Source organism: Apis mellifera, linkage group LG8 (assembly GCF_003254395.2).
Source record: "Apis mellifera strain DH4 linkage group LG8, Amel_HAv3.1, whole genome shotgun sequence".
NCBI classification, from domain to species: Eukaryota; Metazoa; Arthropoda; class Insecta; order Hymenoptera; family Apidae; genus Apis; species Apis mellifera.
Genome location: NC_037645.1, coordinates 775,227 through 793,410, shown reverse-complemented (window position 1 = coordinate 793,410; position 18,184 = coordinate 775,227). Strand labels below are relative to the sequence as shown.

The 18,184-nt window shown below is 36.8% G+C and overlaps 1 protein-coding gene across 2 annotated transcripts in view; it reads right to left on the bottom strand.

Annotated features, from left to right (window-relative positions):
• The window catches only part of LOC409692 (disintegrin and metalloproteinase domain-containing protein 10), a 162,466-nt gene that overhangs the window by 21,437 nt on the left and 122,845 nt on the right, over positions 1-18,184 (bottom strand). For both annotated transcript variants that reach the window (XM_026442228.1, XM_026442229.1), the window contains 6 exons: positions 16,822-17,092; positions 14,687-14,839; positions 12,682-12,866; positions 7,825-7,965; positions 1,118-1,242; positions 856-984 (listed from right to left, as the gene is read on the bottom strand). In XM_026442228.1, coding sequence (XP_026298013.1) covers positions 856-984; positions 1,118-1,242; positions 7,825-7,965; positions 12,682-12,866; positions 14,687-14,839; positions 16,822-17,092 — 1,004 coding nt within the window. The remainder of the gene's footprint in view (positions 1-855; positions 985-1,117; positions 1,243-7,824; positions 7,966-12,681; positions 12,867-14,686; positions 14,840-16,821; positions 17,093-18,184) is intronic.

Genomic DNA, 18,184 nt, shown 5'->3' with positions numbered 1-18,184 from the left:
AATTTTCCTTTTTTTATTTTTTAAAAGTTGGAATACAAATTGTTGTTATTCGTAATTATTTTGTATCGAAAGAAACTTTTCATATTTGGAAATTTTATTACAATTATCGACATTATATATCATATTTTTATTATGAATTCACAATAATTCCAGATTTTTATAAATCTTGGAAATTTTTTTCGTTAAAAACAAGTATTAATTTTCACGGTAAAAAAAAAAAAAATGATAACATGCTTCATTTCATATCGAATCCTATGCTTTTCTTCGTGGAGAAAAATGAAACATAATATTTTATTTTTTAAAAACCAATAAAAACTCGTAACTCACGTCGATATTTGCTAAAAAAAATTATATTAAAAAACACGGAGGAACGTCATTTAACCATCAAATTTAGAAAAAAGAACTCGTATTGTGTCTCTAAACCACATCCATCGTTCGATGCACCGTGAAAAAAATTGTATAATCCGCATCAAACGTCGAAACGTTGACAGAACAAAGACTTTTTCGAACGGAATCCTATATTTAACGAAGCCACATTAACAAATCCGATGATCGAAATCGTTTATATCCCTCTCGATTTTGTTTGAATCGCAACGAACGAAAAGCATTATTAAAAAAAATGCATCGAGAATCATTTTATAATCGTGTGCGGATTATACTCGATCAAAGAATTTCAGAAACGACGATCGACAAGGGTCGTTTACGTTTATACGAGTCCTCCTCCGTCAATTGCTTCGATTTCAGCGGTGCTTGCTCGCTGAAACCAAAAGCCCCCTCGAAAACTTTTCGAATGTGCTGGTGCTGCTCGCCGACCGACATGCAAACCGACGGCGCAACAACCCGCGTTCAACTTACAGGGGATCCGAAGTTGTGACCGATCTCGTGAGCAAGAGTGACGTGAGAAACCGTCGGTGGTACGTGTTTGCCGTAGTTGAGGAGGGTGATTATACCTGTGTTGAGCGATTTCATGCTACCTCTGTAGTGCTGCAAGACGAAATAGCGTTAGTTTCCCGGGCTAATTGTCCGAGTATCGTGAATACCGACCCCGAAACCATGTTATATTCCAGACGGCGTCGAATTAGTTTTGTCGCTGGATCGAGAGGGGAGAGAAACTTACCCCGTTTTTCTCGCAAACTCCGCCCGCGTTTTTCAGATCCCCGGTCCACGCCAGGCCCAAAGTTCCCTTCTCGAAGTCACGATACGTGAACATGTACGACAAACAGAACGCGTCGTAGTCCTCCTCTGGAAAAAGTTTCCACTTTTAGCAAGTTTTAAGGGACGATTTGTTCGTTGTTTTAAAATTTATCACTGTTTCTCCGTGTGATGTATATAGTTGGACGAATTTACGTTTTTTTACGTGGATATTTCATTTGAATATTGAATTATCCATGGATGTATGTTTGTTTGCATTCGTGAAATTTAAATATAAAAAAAATGTATATGTATATATAGGTAGAATAAAGACTATATAAAATGTTTTTAAACATTTAATAAGATAAACTTCATAAGAATATTATAAATATATCACAGATGTTGCTTTGAAATATTGTATTAAACAAATGATGAATTTGAGTGCAAAGACTATATAAAATGTTTTTAAACATTTAATAAGATAAACTTCATAAGAATATTATAAATATATCACAGATGTTACTTTGAAATATTGTATTAAGCAAATGATGAATTTGAGTGCAAAGACTGTATAAAATGTTTTTAAACATTTGATAAGATAAACTTCATTACATTTATAAAAATATTATAAATACATCATAGATGTTACTTTGAAATATTGTATTAAGCAAGTAACGAATTTGAGTGCAAAGACTGTATAAAATGTTTTTAAACATTTGATAAGATACACTTCATTACATTCATAAGAATATTATAAATCCATCGAAGATGTTACTTTGAAATATTGTATTAAGCAAATGATGAATTTGAGTGCAAAGACTGTATAAAATGTTTTTAAACATTTCATAAGATAAACTTCATAAGAATATTATAAATATATCACAGATGTTGCTTTGAAATATTGTATTAAGCAAATGATGAATTTGAGTGCAAAGACTATATAAAATATTTTTAAACATTTAATAAGATAAACTTCATAAGAATATTATAAATCCATCGAAGATGTTGAAATATTGTATTAAGCAACTGACGAATTTGAGGAATATCGAGCAGCAAGTTGAAACATACGATTTAATGATTACTTTTTACTTTACATCTTCCTTATTTACCGTGAATCCTATTTTATGCATAAAGATATTTCCATCCGTGCAAAGTGGGTAGACACGGTCGACCTTGAAAAAACGGTGGAGTGCGCGATGAACACACGCGGTCGTAAACAACTCTATTCATTAAAATTCATGCATGACGTTCATAGAGTATTCATTGCTCGCTTTATCCCTCCATTCTTGCCATCCTTCCCTCCTCCTCCTCCTCTTCCATTTTTTCCTTTCTTTCCAAACGTCGTCGAAAAAAATATCCCACGAGGAGAAGAGGGACTCTCTCTCTTTTTTTCCTCTTCTTTTCTTTTCTTTTTTTTTTTTTTTTCATCTCGTTTCATATATTCCCCCTCGAACAACGATTCCCCAACGGAGGAAAGTTGCCACGGAATAAAAAAGTTGGCCAGAAATTAAATTACCGGACATTTTCTGGACGCCTGATTTATTATTTTTCCCGGATCTCGGCCGATGATTGGGGGAACGTCTCTCGGCTGGGGGATTCAATGCCGCCTGTATTTCTCGCGGATGGATGAACCGGTCTAGTCGAAATGGTCGAATTAAAAAACGAAACGAATTGAAAGGCTGTGCGAGGCGACTATTCGTCCGCGTCGGGTTAAGGGAATATCGGGTTCTCGATTCGATGCAATTGCGATGCTAGTTTGAATACCACGATGCGGAATTTAGACCCGTAATTGCTTCATGACGGATTAAATGACGAACGAAATTAGTTTGGGATTGAAATTTGATCGTCATACGTGTTGCGATCGGTAAATAGGATCGGTTTCTCGAAGAAGAAAATGTAAAAGTATATATTCCTTTTAATTTTTATCAACGTAAGATCTATCTGGAAAGAATCAGAGTTTAAAAATTTGTAAATTACCTATAAATACAAGAGTTAATAAATTGGAGAATGAAATAACATTTCATTTTCTCGTTCCAGTTGGAACTCGACAATTGATCATATCTGGCTTGATGAATTTTTAAAATTTTCTCAAAAATTCAAATGATAAAATTATATCCTACAAGTTTCTTTTTATCATCGCATCTTTGTATCACAGAATAATTTCTTTCTTCGTTCGTATCCTTGATCGTATTCTTCTTTTATTATACGCTTCTTTTTTCCTTCCTATACCAGGAAGGTCTTAGTTCGAACGAGGCCAAAAATGCCTTGGATCGGTGACTCAAAAAGAAGGAAAAAACCCTAGAATCAATATCGAGAGCACGAAATGTGGTGACCAGACGTGGAAAATAAAAGCGGGACGAATCATCGGAAAAACAACGTTTCGTTCTTCTTTGCACAATGCTTTTTGCAATCTGAATTCACGGTGAGCAGGTTTTTGCGGCGGAAGAGAATGGAACACGGGATACGTGTTTGCGGTGTGGCGTATCTCAGGAGGCATATTTGGTTACTAGATGCCCGCGGCAAATACGTCATGGTCGGTTGCTGCTTCGGTTGTGTTTCTCGATTCCTGGCTATATCAGCTATATATAGCGCTATTGCGAGTTATTCACCAAGAAATGTTCGTGCGTTTCCATCCCTCGATTTCAATTCATTTTCCGCTCGCTTGATGAAATGATGAAAAAAAAAAACTCGCTCTCCCCTCCTCTCCCTTTGTTACGATGAATACTATTCAATTAACGATTGAAAATCGACTTTTTTTTATTTTATATAAATGGAAAATATATGTATAAAAGATTTCAGAAGGATGGATCAAATTTTCTCTCCTTGTATGATATACAAAATTCAAGTTTTCTTTTCCATTCATTTAAAAAAATCAAGGATACGACAATTGCAATCGTTAATAATGAAACTTTAGAGGCGAAATTTTTGAGAAGCTGGAGTGTAAGAAATACAAGATCAAATTTTCTCTCCTTGTATGATATAAAAATTCAGCTCAAGTTTTCTTTTCCATTCATTTCGATAAAAATCAAGGATACGACAATTGCAATCGTTAATAATAATAAAACTTTCAAGGAAATTTTTGAGAAGCTGGAGTATAAGAAATACAAGATTTTAGGTATAATTCCTAAGATATTAAATGCAAAGAATTTTGATACATCGAATTCTGTGTGTGTGTGTGTGCGTGGGCATTGCCAATGAGATTGTCTTCGCTGTATTTGTCATCAATGAATATTCAGCGTATTGACGTACACCGAATTCACTGTACATGTCAACATCATACACACGTCGTCGGTGTGTAGTGGACGCTGTCAATTGTCGAATAGCCGATGACGTAATAGCGATATCGGCTTCAATATCTATACGGTGTCCCATCTAGCTAGCATCTATCTGTTTATATAAACACGTCACGGTGGTCACCAGCCAAAATGTATAAATACGGATGAACCAATATTTGCCGCATTTAATAACTATTCGTAATGAGTTTGGACGTTTTGACGTGATTGAAATAAGAGGGATAAGATAATAACAGATCGGAGAGACGCTGTGGATGATAATAATAATAATAGATGATCTCGTTAAGAAGAGAAATTTATTAATTAAAACACAATTTCACAGTTAGAGATATATTCATAAACAATTATAGAATTAAGTTTGTCGAAGAAGAAATACGAATTTCGAGGATGAAATCGTGACTGTCCAATCGTACTTACTAATTATCTCGCTAACTGCAAACATTTCAGCCAAAATTGCGTAATTACGCCAAACAATGTAAATTCAAACGCATTGGATAACGCGTGCACGTACACACCAGGCTAGACGTAACTTATATTAGCGTTTTAATATAATCGATAACGCGCGACGTCGATGCTATATTATTATACGTATAATACCTATAAATCAACCCTTTAGGTTATTAACCCAATATTATCCCAACGACCAATATTCAAATATGCGAATAAATTCTTGAATAAATACAATTTTTTTTTACAAAACTTGATTGTGTACGCAGCTTATTATCAACATTTCAAAATGATGCGTTATAAATAATTCGGATGAACAAGTATTGCTATTGAAAATTGTTATTATATATATAAATATCGATTGATGCTTACTTATCGACTTGTAAGCAATTTAAGTTTTAGAGAAGAAATAAATTTGCACCACCGTTGTTAAGAACGAGTCGATTTTCAATTTAAATCGGAGGCCATCGTTGCAAATATTCGCATCCCTCGAGTAAATAAAAGTAAAATAAAATAAACTTTGAGAAACTTTCTGCAAAAGTTAAAAGGATCGTACAGTTCCGTTGTCATTAAAACGATCAAATTAATTGAATGATTTTTATATATATATATATATAGCATTGCTCATTCAATGGATATGACGGTGTTAAACAAAAACTAATTCTACTTGAAAATTACTTGGAGAACAAACTTATCGGAGACAGAGAAATATTCATTCTGAATTCTATAGACAAGCGCTAGAGATGGAGAGGTGGCTTAAGTCGATCCAAAGGCTCGTCGAAATAGTATATCACAGTTTCAATGGTCCTAACTTGGGAAATTTCAACCGCCATCGATCTGCGACTCGTTACCGCCGTAGATGTGACTTGATAATAATTAATCCCGTCTGTTCTCGGCAAACTTTAACTTGGTGTGAGGAAACTTTAATACGATACCAGTTTCTCGGCTGGCTCTGTCAATCGATGCCGCACGTCGGCCGAACAAGAATTAATTGGCTGTGGAACGGGAATCCTTTGAAAAAGGATTCGCTCGTATATCGTCGAATAATCAAAAATGCTCGATAAAACGAATCCCGTGTTCGAGTATTAATCAAATCTTGGAAACTTTTCTTGCAACTTGAAAAACTTGAAGAGGTGGGAAAACGTGGATCATTGATGAAAAACTGTTCGAAGAGAATGATAATTGATCAATGAGAAAGTAAGAAATGAAAATTGGAAAACAATTAACCTTGGAAATATATTAAAAGGAATATTCACGGAAGCTATAAACTGTCATTTTCAATAAATTATATTTATCGAATTATCTTCTAATGAAAGATAGATGTCTGCAAAATGAAATTAATTTTTCAAGATGCTGCATACATTTATGAATCACTTTCGTATTTCATATAATAATTGTAAATCTTGTACATACGAATAATTTATTACAAATCTCGTGCGATTTAATAATTGGATTGGATAATCGTATAATTCCAGTGGAAAAGAATCGAGGTTGCTTCTCTTACACCCGTGTAATTTAATCTTCATTTTACGTGTTTATTAATTATGATATTAAGTTAACGAATCATCGATGGAACACGCAAGGAGAGTAGTTTGCGATGTTTAATGAAGAGCTTTGAATCTGATCGACGTGAAGATGAACGACACGACGAAACATTTCGTTAAAATTGGAAAATATTTCAACGATGTAACGCGACTCATCTGTTATCGATTTCATCGTAAATTTGTCGCAAACAAGCCACTTTAATTAAAGAAGAAATAACGAAAAACAGGGTCAAGAATATCAACGAAGAAAGAATATCAAATATGTGTAGAATATGCGAGGAGAGTTGATTTCTTTCTTTTTTTTTTTGTTTTCGTCTCATTCGGTTGAAGAATACTTTTCTTTGATTAACTTCGTTCCATGGATTTACATATTTCGTTCCGTGTTAACGAGATGAAATACGAGATGCAGTTTTAAAAATTCACGCGAATATGCTTTTTCAATGGAAATCAGAATTAAGAGTTTGGGATGGAAAAAAAATATATACACACACATATAAAATATTTCTACGAAATATAAAAAATATAAGCAGATGATTCTACTAAAAATTGAAATACATGATAATTATTGTGCCAGAAATATCGATTAATATGTTTATTTATCAAGTTACAAGCCATTTAACTTTGCCGGATGGAGCGATAAAAAAGTGTGACACGATAAATCCCAAATTCATAAAGCTTCTTCCATCAATTAACATAATTAAACTTCGATCAGATCATAAAAATTCCAATTCGCTTCAAAATTAAATAATTTTTAAATTGATTAAAAATTTCCAATATACCAATAATAACAATAATATAAGCGATATTTTTCAAGAAAGAAGAGAAACGTTTATCGTATAATTTACCTCGATTCGATTAAACTCCTGTTAAAATTAGGAAAAATTTGAACCGCCGTAACTCTGAGAATAATTACTTCCGGTCAACTAGCGAACGATCATCAGAAGCGTGGAACTTTGCCCTTTGAAACGCTTCTTCATTTATCCCGATACGTCCTCCGGTTCTCGAGATATCTTCGCTTAAAGAAAAGGGTAATTTTTGGTCATTTCCTATCTCCATCCTTATCGCTCGCTCGGACGATAGACGCGATTCCTGGAAGGATGTTGCGCGCATTTTCAAGAAAAAATAGATCCCATTCATAATCCCTTCATCGAAATTTTGAAACGCTTGAGATAAAACAAAAAGGAGATTCAATGGTATGCTTCTTTCTGTACCCTGAGTGGATTTTAAAATTTTTAATTCTTCATCATTCATTTTTACGTGAAGAGACAACATTTTATGATCAATTGCAATAATTTATTTTTAAATAAACTTTGATACGAAGAATCGTTCTCTTCATTTTTGAACGTCTAATGCTACAACACATACGAAACAAATATTAAAGTTTGTTTGGATAAAAATTGTTGGCTTACCGGAAAATAACTCGAGGAATTCTTCTACCCCATAAGTACCGGTGAACCTGTAGCTTGGATCGTTTAAGGCATCTTCACCATGGACTTTCACCCTTTTTATCATGAAGCTAATATTGTCCGGTTGACCATCCTGATTGAAATCTACGAGGACAAGAAAAAAAAAAAAAGAAGAAATGCGTTAAAAATCCATTTAAAAAAAGATTTAATCGAAAATTGAGAATTCGAATGGAATTGGAATTTCTGGAAATTAAACACACACACACACACACACACACACACACTAGATGATAATATTGCTAGGAAATTCGTAGAAATTCGAGAGGGAGTACTCATCGAGGGTAACCGATAGCTGATAACGAAAATCACAGGGGCTCCAGACAAGTAATTTTCCCTCGGTGATCAGTGTATTCCGGCTCGGTCGTCGCGTGGTGGAGGGCATTTAATCAAACACCACCTCCGCGGGAGAATACCAATCGAAACTGGAAAAACGATCACGTGACACGCGATCACGATTCCTTTCCACCGTTGAATCCTATGATTTTTCAACTGTAAAACGATCTTACTCTATCCAGCGACAGACAGGCAGGCTCTCTTTTGACTGCACGTTATTTACGAATTAATTGGAACGTTGTTAAAAGTTGCGCAAAGGTAACAAGGGACGGCAGGAGTAATTTTATCCGTTGAAAAATTAATTCCTCGCTCAGATGAATTTAATCTTTAATCGATGGTATTACGAAAGGGCAGAATAAAATCCGACCTTGGCATTACGTGATAAAAGCGGTGACATTTAGAGATTTTTCCCTGCACACGAGGAGGTTACATAAATATTCTCAATAAATATTTCGTCCACGTGCCGTTGATAATCAACGTGAAATCCAATTCTATCCAAGTTTGACGTTTCATCAATTTGCTTTCTTTCTATATTCATAACGTGATAACTCTGGTTCAATTAAAAGCTTCTTGAAAATAAATTAATGCAAATACATGTTCTTTTTACGTTATTTACTTGTTTTTGAATCAAATTATAATACAAAACTTGCAAAAAAGAAAATTGCGACAGTAAAGGATCGAAGAAGACGCGTGTTCTTTCATTCAAGATATTAAGAAACGGATTGTAATACATAATTTAATCGAGTTGTGCTTCATCTTCCGATTTCTATTCTTCGATCTTGATCTTTATTCCAAATATTTGTCATTTATTATCTCGCTTCTGACAAGATTCAGCGATACACATTCAATTTATCGTAAAATATTATTACATCTTAATTATTCTCTACCCGTATTTATTTCCCATGAAGACTTAGAAAGCTCGCAAAGGGAATTTTTACCTTATCTTTTCGCGTTTATCGCGCGTTTCTTACATCGAACCAAATTACAGCGAATTTTTTCAACGAATCGGTAAAGTTAATCTCTGCTTCGGAGATGAATATTCCGCACGCGTGAGATTAAAAAGGAAAAAAAAAAAAAAAAGAAAGGAAGGAGGAGGAACAGGAAAACGTCTGTGCTTATTATTGAATAGGTAAAAGGGCATCGTCACGTGAGACTCGTGTTACAAAGTCGGCGTTCCGATGTCGTAAAAAATTACTCGGCAAACAAATAAAGGGGTAACGCGTCGCGTGACAGCTGTCTCGGATATCCCGCTCGGAAATAAAGTTTTTTTTACGCGAGTCCGTGGATAAGGATCGTAAAACGCGCCTTCTCCCTGGCCAACGTCCTCTCAAACGTTCTCCACGTGTAATGACTGACATTGGAACACCTCCACCTTTGCTTAGATATCGCTATATCGTCACGATATCGCTTATCGCTTCACTTTTCCTCTAATCGCGATAAGAGGGGGGGTTCAACGTTTATTTTTACTCGACGATGAGTTCGTTGGTCGCGCGACAAATCGATCAATGGATATCGATGAATGGAAATAACTCGTCTATCGAATTTTTGATCCAGTGCAAGTATAAGTTAAATTATTATTTCTTGTTGTTTCTCGAATTTATATACCCGATATTGCTATTCATGGAATTTTAATTCAGATGTTTATTGTAATACTTTTACTAGAAATAGTTCTTGGAAGTATTAGGAGTGATAAGCCTTTTTGCAACTTTTATATTCTAATATTCTAATATTTTGTGTACATTTAAGAAAAGAAAATTTGTCGAATATTAAAATCTATATCGTTGCTTTCTACGAAGATTCTGGATTTGTCAGGACAAATGTTACGATAAAATGTCTTTCATTTTTTATTCCATTGAGAGCGAATCTTACAATATCGATTTTCATTAATTCTATATTATTCTTACGCTACATCTCTATTTTCATCGCTCAAACTCATTTACAAAACTAAAAAACTTGAAGATAATATTTCTATTAGATCAAGAAAATGTAGTTCCACGCTTTATAAGATTACACGTAGACAGCTTAACTTAGATTCTCTCTATTCCCGAATATTTTAAAAAAAGTCACAATTGGAGCGCAAAGGATTAAAGATGTTGGATCAAACTTAATTCCATTAAGAAGAAGAATTTAAAAACTTTTCTTCATCCCCGTATCTCTGTCGTCAAGTCGCGCCTAAAGTGGTGTAAAATCAGCGTTAAACTGAATAGGGGGGGGACAGACGATGCGAGGGGGTAGATAAAGGGCGCCGCCAATCCTTAATCGGCGCAATTCCGCAATTCTCTCGTCGGACAAGAGCGTTTAGCTGGGCGGCCGAGTTGTAGGTATCGCGATGGGAAGAGAGAGAGAGAGAGAGAGAGAGAGTTAATGCCGTCTAATCCGGAGACAAAGGGACGCCACGTTTCGGGCTGGCGTTTCCAGAGAGGGGTGGTCGATCGGTCATCCGAAATGCTCGCGTGTAGAGATGGCCGATAATCGGGGCGACCATCGTTCCGGAAGATCGACGCATCCCTTTCTCCTCCCTCTGTGTATACATTCCATTCCATGGGACGAGGGGGGGAATAAGAGGTGTGTACAAAGAGGAAGAAGAGAAACACGTGAACCGGGTTTATCCGCGGATCGCGGGACGGAAGAGATAGGGAATTCTAAGTAATGCGGTGGGCCGGTTGCCGCGTGTAGGCGCGGTCACGCTACGTTAAACAGGGCTCTCAGTCACGAGACACAAATATTTGCTCGTTGTTACGTTTAGTTGCAGGTTAGGACGCAACGTTTAAAACCTTTCTGCATCGCACCCCCTCCTCTTGCTTAATATTCGCGAGCTTCAAACGAGATTTTCAGGAAATCGCTTCCCTCTGATTTGCGCCCATTCGAGCGCCCTGTTCAACGTTGGCTCGTCGTTCGAACTGATTGTTTCTCGGTTGGATTTGTAGCTGATGACGTAATTCTATTAAACGGTATAATTTCGGGGGATGGCTTCGGACAAACGGCTCCAAAGGGACACCCGGGAGAAGGGAGAGGGATTATAATCAAAGGGAAATCGAATCGCGCGCAATTGTTCGAGATAAACGAACCAAGAGAGGGACGATATTCTTCTCTTTTCCTTCCTCTTGTTCTTGGAAGCGCTTCTTTTTCCCTTTTTAGATCGGGAAGAAGGGTATAGATCTAGGAAAGGGGGGAGGAGCGTTTTATCTCTCGATCGGAAGAGCACAATGGAGGCAATTTTTTTTTTCAGTCGCGCGATTTCGTTCTGGATATCCTTTCCCCGTTATTCCCATCGTTGATAACCATCGTTTAAAGTTTACGCATTAGATGTGTGTGTGTGTGTGCAGAGGCGCGATAAAGTTGCAGTGAATCAATCGGTCAACGTCAGACACAGAAACTGACATTAATCGGTCGTAGCGCAGAAAGGAACCGCAGTAAGGCTAAGGAACATTCATTTCCTCCGATCGCCGCTGGCAGAAAGTTAGTTTAACTGGAAGGTCCGGGAAAGTTTTAATTGGTTTGCGAAGTTATTACAACGGAATGAGACAGAAGACGCGCACTTGTTAGTTGAGGGGGGGAGGGAAACGTTGCCGATTTCTCTGGGCCGGGAAAGAATTTTCATTGCTGTTTGCTATCGATACACCGTTCGTCCATCACGGTGAAAAAACTATTGAGATTTTTAGATTTTTAGATTTTTAGATTTCTTCTTCATTCTTCAACGAGGATAATTTCGATTAGGATAGGCGGCCACAAATCGACAATTGTCGCAAATGTTTGATTATTTATCATGTTATTGGTATTTTCTTTTTTTTTTTTTATATAAATAATTTTGATCGTAATGTAACGTGTATCAAGGTAATAATCTGGATTACAACGTGAATGACGCTTATAATTGGATATTAATATCATTGGAAAATTGCACGGATCTCAAGTAACGTGTCATCACAATTATGCAGCTGTTTAATTGGAAACTATAATGATCGTTTTTGGCAAAAGTCGTATTCGATATCTCTCTTTCTCTTTTTTTTTACACTAAATTTCACTGTCAATTGGAATCACTTTACTCGATATCTTGAAATTCAACGGAGGTTCATATAATAATATCTAAGAAAGCAGTTGAAACATTTAAAAATTGGAAATTACATGGTATTTTTATAATCAATATACGATAATCAAAGCAAAGGAAAAAAAAGTAGTGCTCGATGATTTTTAACGAAAAATTCCATGCAATTAAATTTCACGATTTGCAATAAAATAAAAAAAGAGAAATAAATTTCAAGTTTTTCTGATCGATATCGACAAAAATGTCACATCGTACGGCATCGCGTGTCGGCGAACGATTGAATCGCCTTTCCAATTGGCCGCGACTTATCAGCCGCGAGATATAATTCCATTTCCATGGAATATACCGATTCCCAGATACGACGAATTCATGCAAACGGGAAACATTTAGCTAAAAATATTACGTATTGTTGTTCCAACACACACCTGTATACCTATATATAGAGTTGACACGTTGCACGTGGCGAGTCATCACCTCGATGCTGGCCTCTTCCGACTTGTAATGATTGAAGAACGTGTGATCAGCTTGTAGATATAACATACAAGTGGTCTTCTTTGGATCCACCGAGGTTCGTTTGCGGAGCACTCTCGAGTATCGCTCCCTGTACAATCTGATTGCAGAAAAGAAAGAGAAAAGAAAAAGAATTTCAATATTACGTGTATTTACCTCTCGAGTGTTCTGCGTAATTGACAATACGAGTTTCAATAAGTTTGATTTTTTTGACAGATTCTTTTTTTTTAATTATATTTCGGTCGATGGAACTGGCTGGAGCTATCCCAGAATTGTATTTCTATTTCGGATAAAAAATTATAGGATCCCTTTCAATTTTACTGCGGTATCCAATCGCCCTTTTTTTTTTTTTATCAAAAATAAAAAAAAAATACGGTTACTCTGTTATTATTTCGCAATTTTTGCGCACAGTGTTTTAAATACAATTTTAAAACATTTGAAAAAAAAGCATCGTCAATAACAGCATCGTCGATTCAAAACCAGTTACCATTCGTAAAAAAAAAAAAAAAGAAAAAAATGATTTAAATACGTAGAAAGTGATAGTTTGTATTTTTTTTTATTTTTTACAAAAGAATATCTATGAAAAAAAAATTAAATATATCTTTGTCCAAATCTGTTTCAAAGATGAGATTCTGCCAGGGTTGGTGGATGCTCGAACGCCTCGTCGAAAAAGATCACGAGAGATTTTGACGCGGCGACAGTCGATTTGCCCGATACGTGATCCGCACTCGAACAACAAATCAAACGCCGCGCAGCAAACGCTATGAAAAAGAGCCGATCCCGGAAACGATTCGGAGGATAAGGACAACTCGGTCGCGACAACGGAATTAAATTGGACCGGTCGATAATGCTCTCGTGTTTGCTCTCGATTTTTTTCACATTTTCATCCTGGTTCCACCACGATTCCTCCTCCCTCCTACCAGGAGGGAGGGAGCTACGTTCTTTAAATGGAAGCGCAAGCATTCTTGGTAAACACCAAGGATCGATAAGGCGATAAGTTGCGCTTCTCTTCTTCCCTTCCGGCCGGCCGAGAAAGTCTCTTGACTTGGTCTCTCCTCCTCCTCCTTTTTTTCCTTCTCCTCCACTACCTGCTAGAATATTTCATCGACGCGCGACTTCGCTTAGGGGACGAATGGAAAGCGTCGAAAAGAAAGAAATAGATAGATGGATGGATAGAGGGATGGTGGAAGTGATCGAGAACGAACGACCGTGTGAAACTTTTACACGGCCTGTATAACTTTTTATTTTTTTCGAGGTTCCAGCAGCTTTTCGTGTAAAATGGGAAAAGGGTGGAGGAGAGGGAGGGAGAGAGGGGTATTTCAATTAGTTGCACGAAGACATTTCACCCCCTCCCTGCGCGTCTCCTCTTTTTTTTTTTTTTTCGTAACTTTTCGCGTTGACGTGAGCGAAACGAGGCAGCTCGTGGTCGGACAGGTGAAACGACGTCACCGCGAAAGTGTTTCGAAATTGCCGGTCGAATTTCGGGGATATGAAATTATGATTTTCGTCGTGGAAAATATGATAAATACAGAAGAGAATAAATGGGATTGTTCTCAGGATCGATTATTATCGCGATCGATTTTATCGTTCAATTTTTTCTTTTCTTTCCTTTTCTTCCGTGATTATTAAATATTGAAACGTTATCAAAGAGAGAAAGAAAATGTATTTACAAAGTATTTCTGTTTAATCGAATTTCTTTATTGCAAAAATTATTACTCTACCTAGTTTTAGAATTTCTATGCACTCACGTTATTTATTCCATTTGAACATCCAACGACAACTTAACAATACCAGAAAATACCAGATTAATGTGTTATATAATGACAATAAGACTTCGTAAAAATTAAAAGGGAAGAATAGGAGGATATTTCTCCTAGATGGATCTCTGGTGGGAAGAAGATCGAGTAGAAAAAGGATTACCTGTCGAGCACCTCTAAATTATGCGAGCTCGCCATCGGGTCCTTCTTCCTAACGTCTTTCGGGTACAGGCCGGGCTTGGCACGGGACTTCCCCTCGTATTGATAAAGCGGCCGCGCCGTGCCCCCGAGATATCCACTCCACGTCCCGTTCGCCCTGCAAACGATTTTTCGCCGGTAAGCGTTCGGAAAACTGCACAGAGCTGAGAGATCCCTCACGGTAAACTGATCAACTATCCCGGGATAAACGAGAGAAATCGTCGGGGATGCGGCGAGGAGATAAGGGTGACATATGTCGAGTAATACGTAACAGGGTTGAAGCCAATTTACTTGGAGGATCGTCTCCAACGGGACTCCTTCCCGAATCTCGCGCCAGCTCCAAGACAAGGGGGGTTGGGTCTTGGAGAATCGTGATGGAATTCCTCGGATTCCCTTTAAACGTTTCTTTCTTTCTCCAACTTTTTTTTTTATTTCTTTTCCAATCATAAAAAAGGATTCGTTGATGATATTCGTATAGGTTTTGACGAATTTTTAAAGTTAAATTCAAAAGCATGGATTTGAGTCATTGCATCATTACTTCTTAAGGTAATCAATTCAATATCGTTTCTTCGCGTTATCAATGCGATACGTTTTATATGTTTCGTTTTTATACGACTATTTTATGTACTGTCGTTTTATAGCTTTCTTTTTTCCTTTTTTTTCTTTTTTTCGCTGTACACGTTTAATTCCTCGCGTAGCACGTGACGCGATTCCGAAAACTGAACGCGGACCAAACGAGCGTTTAAAGTATTTTAAAGCTCGCTGTTCTAACGTTATACACGCATACAAAGATTTCTATTCTCGATTGGAATAACAAACGAGACTCGATACTCGATCGTGCACAACTTATTCCTTTCTCGATAAGCTGGAGAACGAAACTAAACTAAGGAGATTCCTTTGAAATTCGCCGTGGAAATTGTATCAAATCGTTTCAAAAATTAAGGAAGTTGTATTGTATAAACGATTAAAATAATTAAAATAATCTTACATTATTCACGTGCGCGTTATAATTTATCGAGAATCGGCTCAAAATCCTTCCGTTCCTTCCTGCATTATCTTTGCATGAGTATGATATCAGATACTGGAATATTGAAATTTGGATTTAAATTTTTTAAACTTTTACAATAAAACGTCGATCGTTTAAACGGATAATATATTTAAATCTATCAATCATTTACTTTTTCTATTTTTCTCGCATAATAAATTGCATATTTATTCTATATTTGATAATTTTTCAATGAGATGACTCAAAGTGATGGTGAGACTATTTTGCACTTTATTCAAGCACATTATGAGCATTAACCATTGCCAATGTAAAAGTCGGATATGTGACCTTTCGTATAGTTTCCCGTGTTCAAAGTGGCAGCTGAAATTCTATTAAATCGGTCGGTGGATACTGGGCTATCGATCAATATTAAATTTGTATCTGGAATATTGAATGTGTTAGATCATACGGGAAGATATTATACATCCAAATTGCATGCTAAGCTGTCTCAAACGTGATACGAGGTTAAATTTGGAAAGATCGAGTTCGATTTATTTCTTATCTCCTTCCTTTTATTCCAAGGAATATAATCAAATAACGAAATTCCCTAGATTATTTAATAATTTAATTTCATCCACGTCCATGATCAGAAACATATTTGTCGTATATTCGATTGCAAATGAGACTTTAAAATATAGAAATTTAAATGCTATAAATCTTCTTTCCATCCATCTTTGTTCACCGTAAAAATTGTCACTAAAAAAAGACAAAACTATAATAAAGACACTCCAAATTTTCTAAAATTTCTGGCTTTAAACGTACCGCTAATACCACGATCCATTTGTATTTAATATCGTTGAATAGCACGTTTTAATAAGTTTACATATTTGAGAGAACGTTAATGCAATGTTAAACTTCGTCTCAAGCGTGTAATGTCCCCGGTAAAGAAACGAAGGCGACCGGTTTTATTAACCCGGCCTAACATACTTTGCCCGTTAATTAAACGGCGCCCGTTTTACTCGTTTCCCCGCGGGGGAGAAAATTACACTTTACACGCGCGTTGTAACATCGCGTGAAACGTATTCTAGTTCACGGCAACTCGAAGACGTGTTTACCTTAATTCATTTAACGTGTTCTCCCGCAACAGCCCGCTCGCGCACGGATATCCATTGCGGCGGGGAACGTGAACGTCCACGGAACGGTACGCGATCGTGTGGTGATGCATGGCGTCTGTCGTGTCGTTATCCTTGCCGTCTTGCCGATGGCACACGGGGGGAGCGTATCTGCTCGTTGGCTCGATGTAGATCTCGCCCGATGCCGTCGAGATCGTTCCATCGAAGAGGCCTTCCTCCGTCACCATCCCGTGCACCGACGAGCTCTCGTCGTCTGGGGGATAGAAACGGAACGGTGTTAGTTTAATTTAATCTGCCATTGGAAAAACTTGAGATTGAGTAATAATTAATGAAAATTTAAATTTATAATAGACTGGAATATTATTCGGATTAATTGAGACTGATTGGAATAGGGTGGGGATAATGAGGCATGTAATTATATGCCCTTGCACAATTTGTAATTTCAGATATTACATATTAGTTGAATTACTTATTAAATACAAGAGTACCATGTTATAATTTGAAATATATACATATGTGTACTTTATGTAATTAACTCTTTGAGGCAGAGAATCTTGGACACGGAAATATTATTTGAAGAATTTTGAAAACGTATCAAAGTTGAAGATTGATTTTTTTTAATTTCAAAGAGTTAAGAGTGTCATGTGAATCGATATCGTTGCAAAGAGGGGTCCAAAGAGATGATGGGGGAATAACGAGAGCCCTGTCGTATATTTACCATATATACCATTCCACACACTATTTTTTCCGCTCGTTTTACTCTTTTTCCCTCTCTCTTTTTTTTAGAATTTTTCTATACTCTTTCTATCTGTACGCAGAGAGAGGAAAAGGAAATGTAATTTTTCGACTCTGGAATTCACAGAGAGAAGCAAAAATATGATCAGCGTCGATATCTCGGCGTGAACGCGCGCCAGAATGCTTCCACACTCACTTTGACCATCTTTTTCTCCTCCCTCCCCCCCCAAACGTATCTAGCATTGCTCGTAAATCGTGAGATTTACGCGTGCAAGAACCGCGTACCGAGGAGGAAGTCGGCGTTTATATCACGTTTGCCCGTTTCGGACGGCAAGCGTGAATTTATATTCGCTTGATTCGTTGCATCATCATGGTGTATCGGATCTGCGATGCATCGATGTGGCCACGCGTGATTCTCTCGTTTTCTTTTTGCATACAGTATCTCTCCATTTCCCATCCTTCGTCTCTCCCTTCTTTTCTCTTATGGAAAAATTTACGTAGAAGAAGATTCTTGTTCAACGAAACTAGATAAAGGAATTATAAATGAGAAGCGTTGGTTGTAGTTAATTGTAGTTTAATATATTAAGAGATTAAATGATTGGCGATGTTG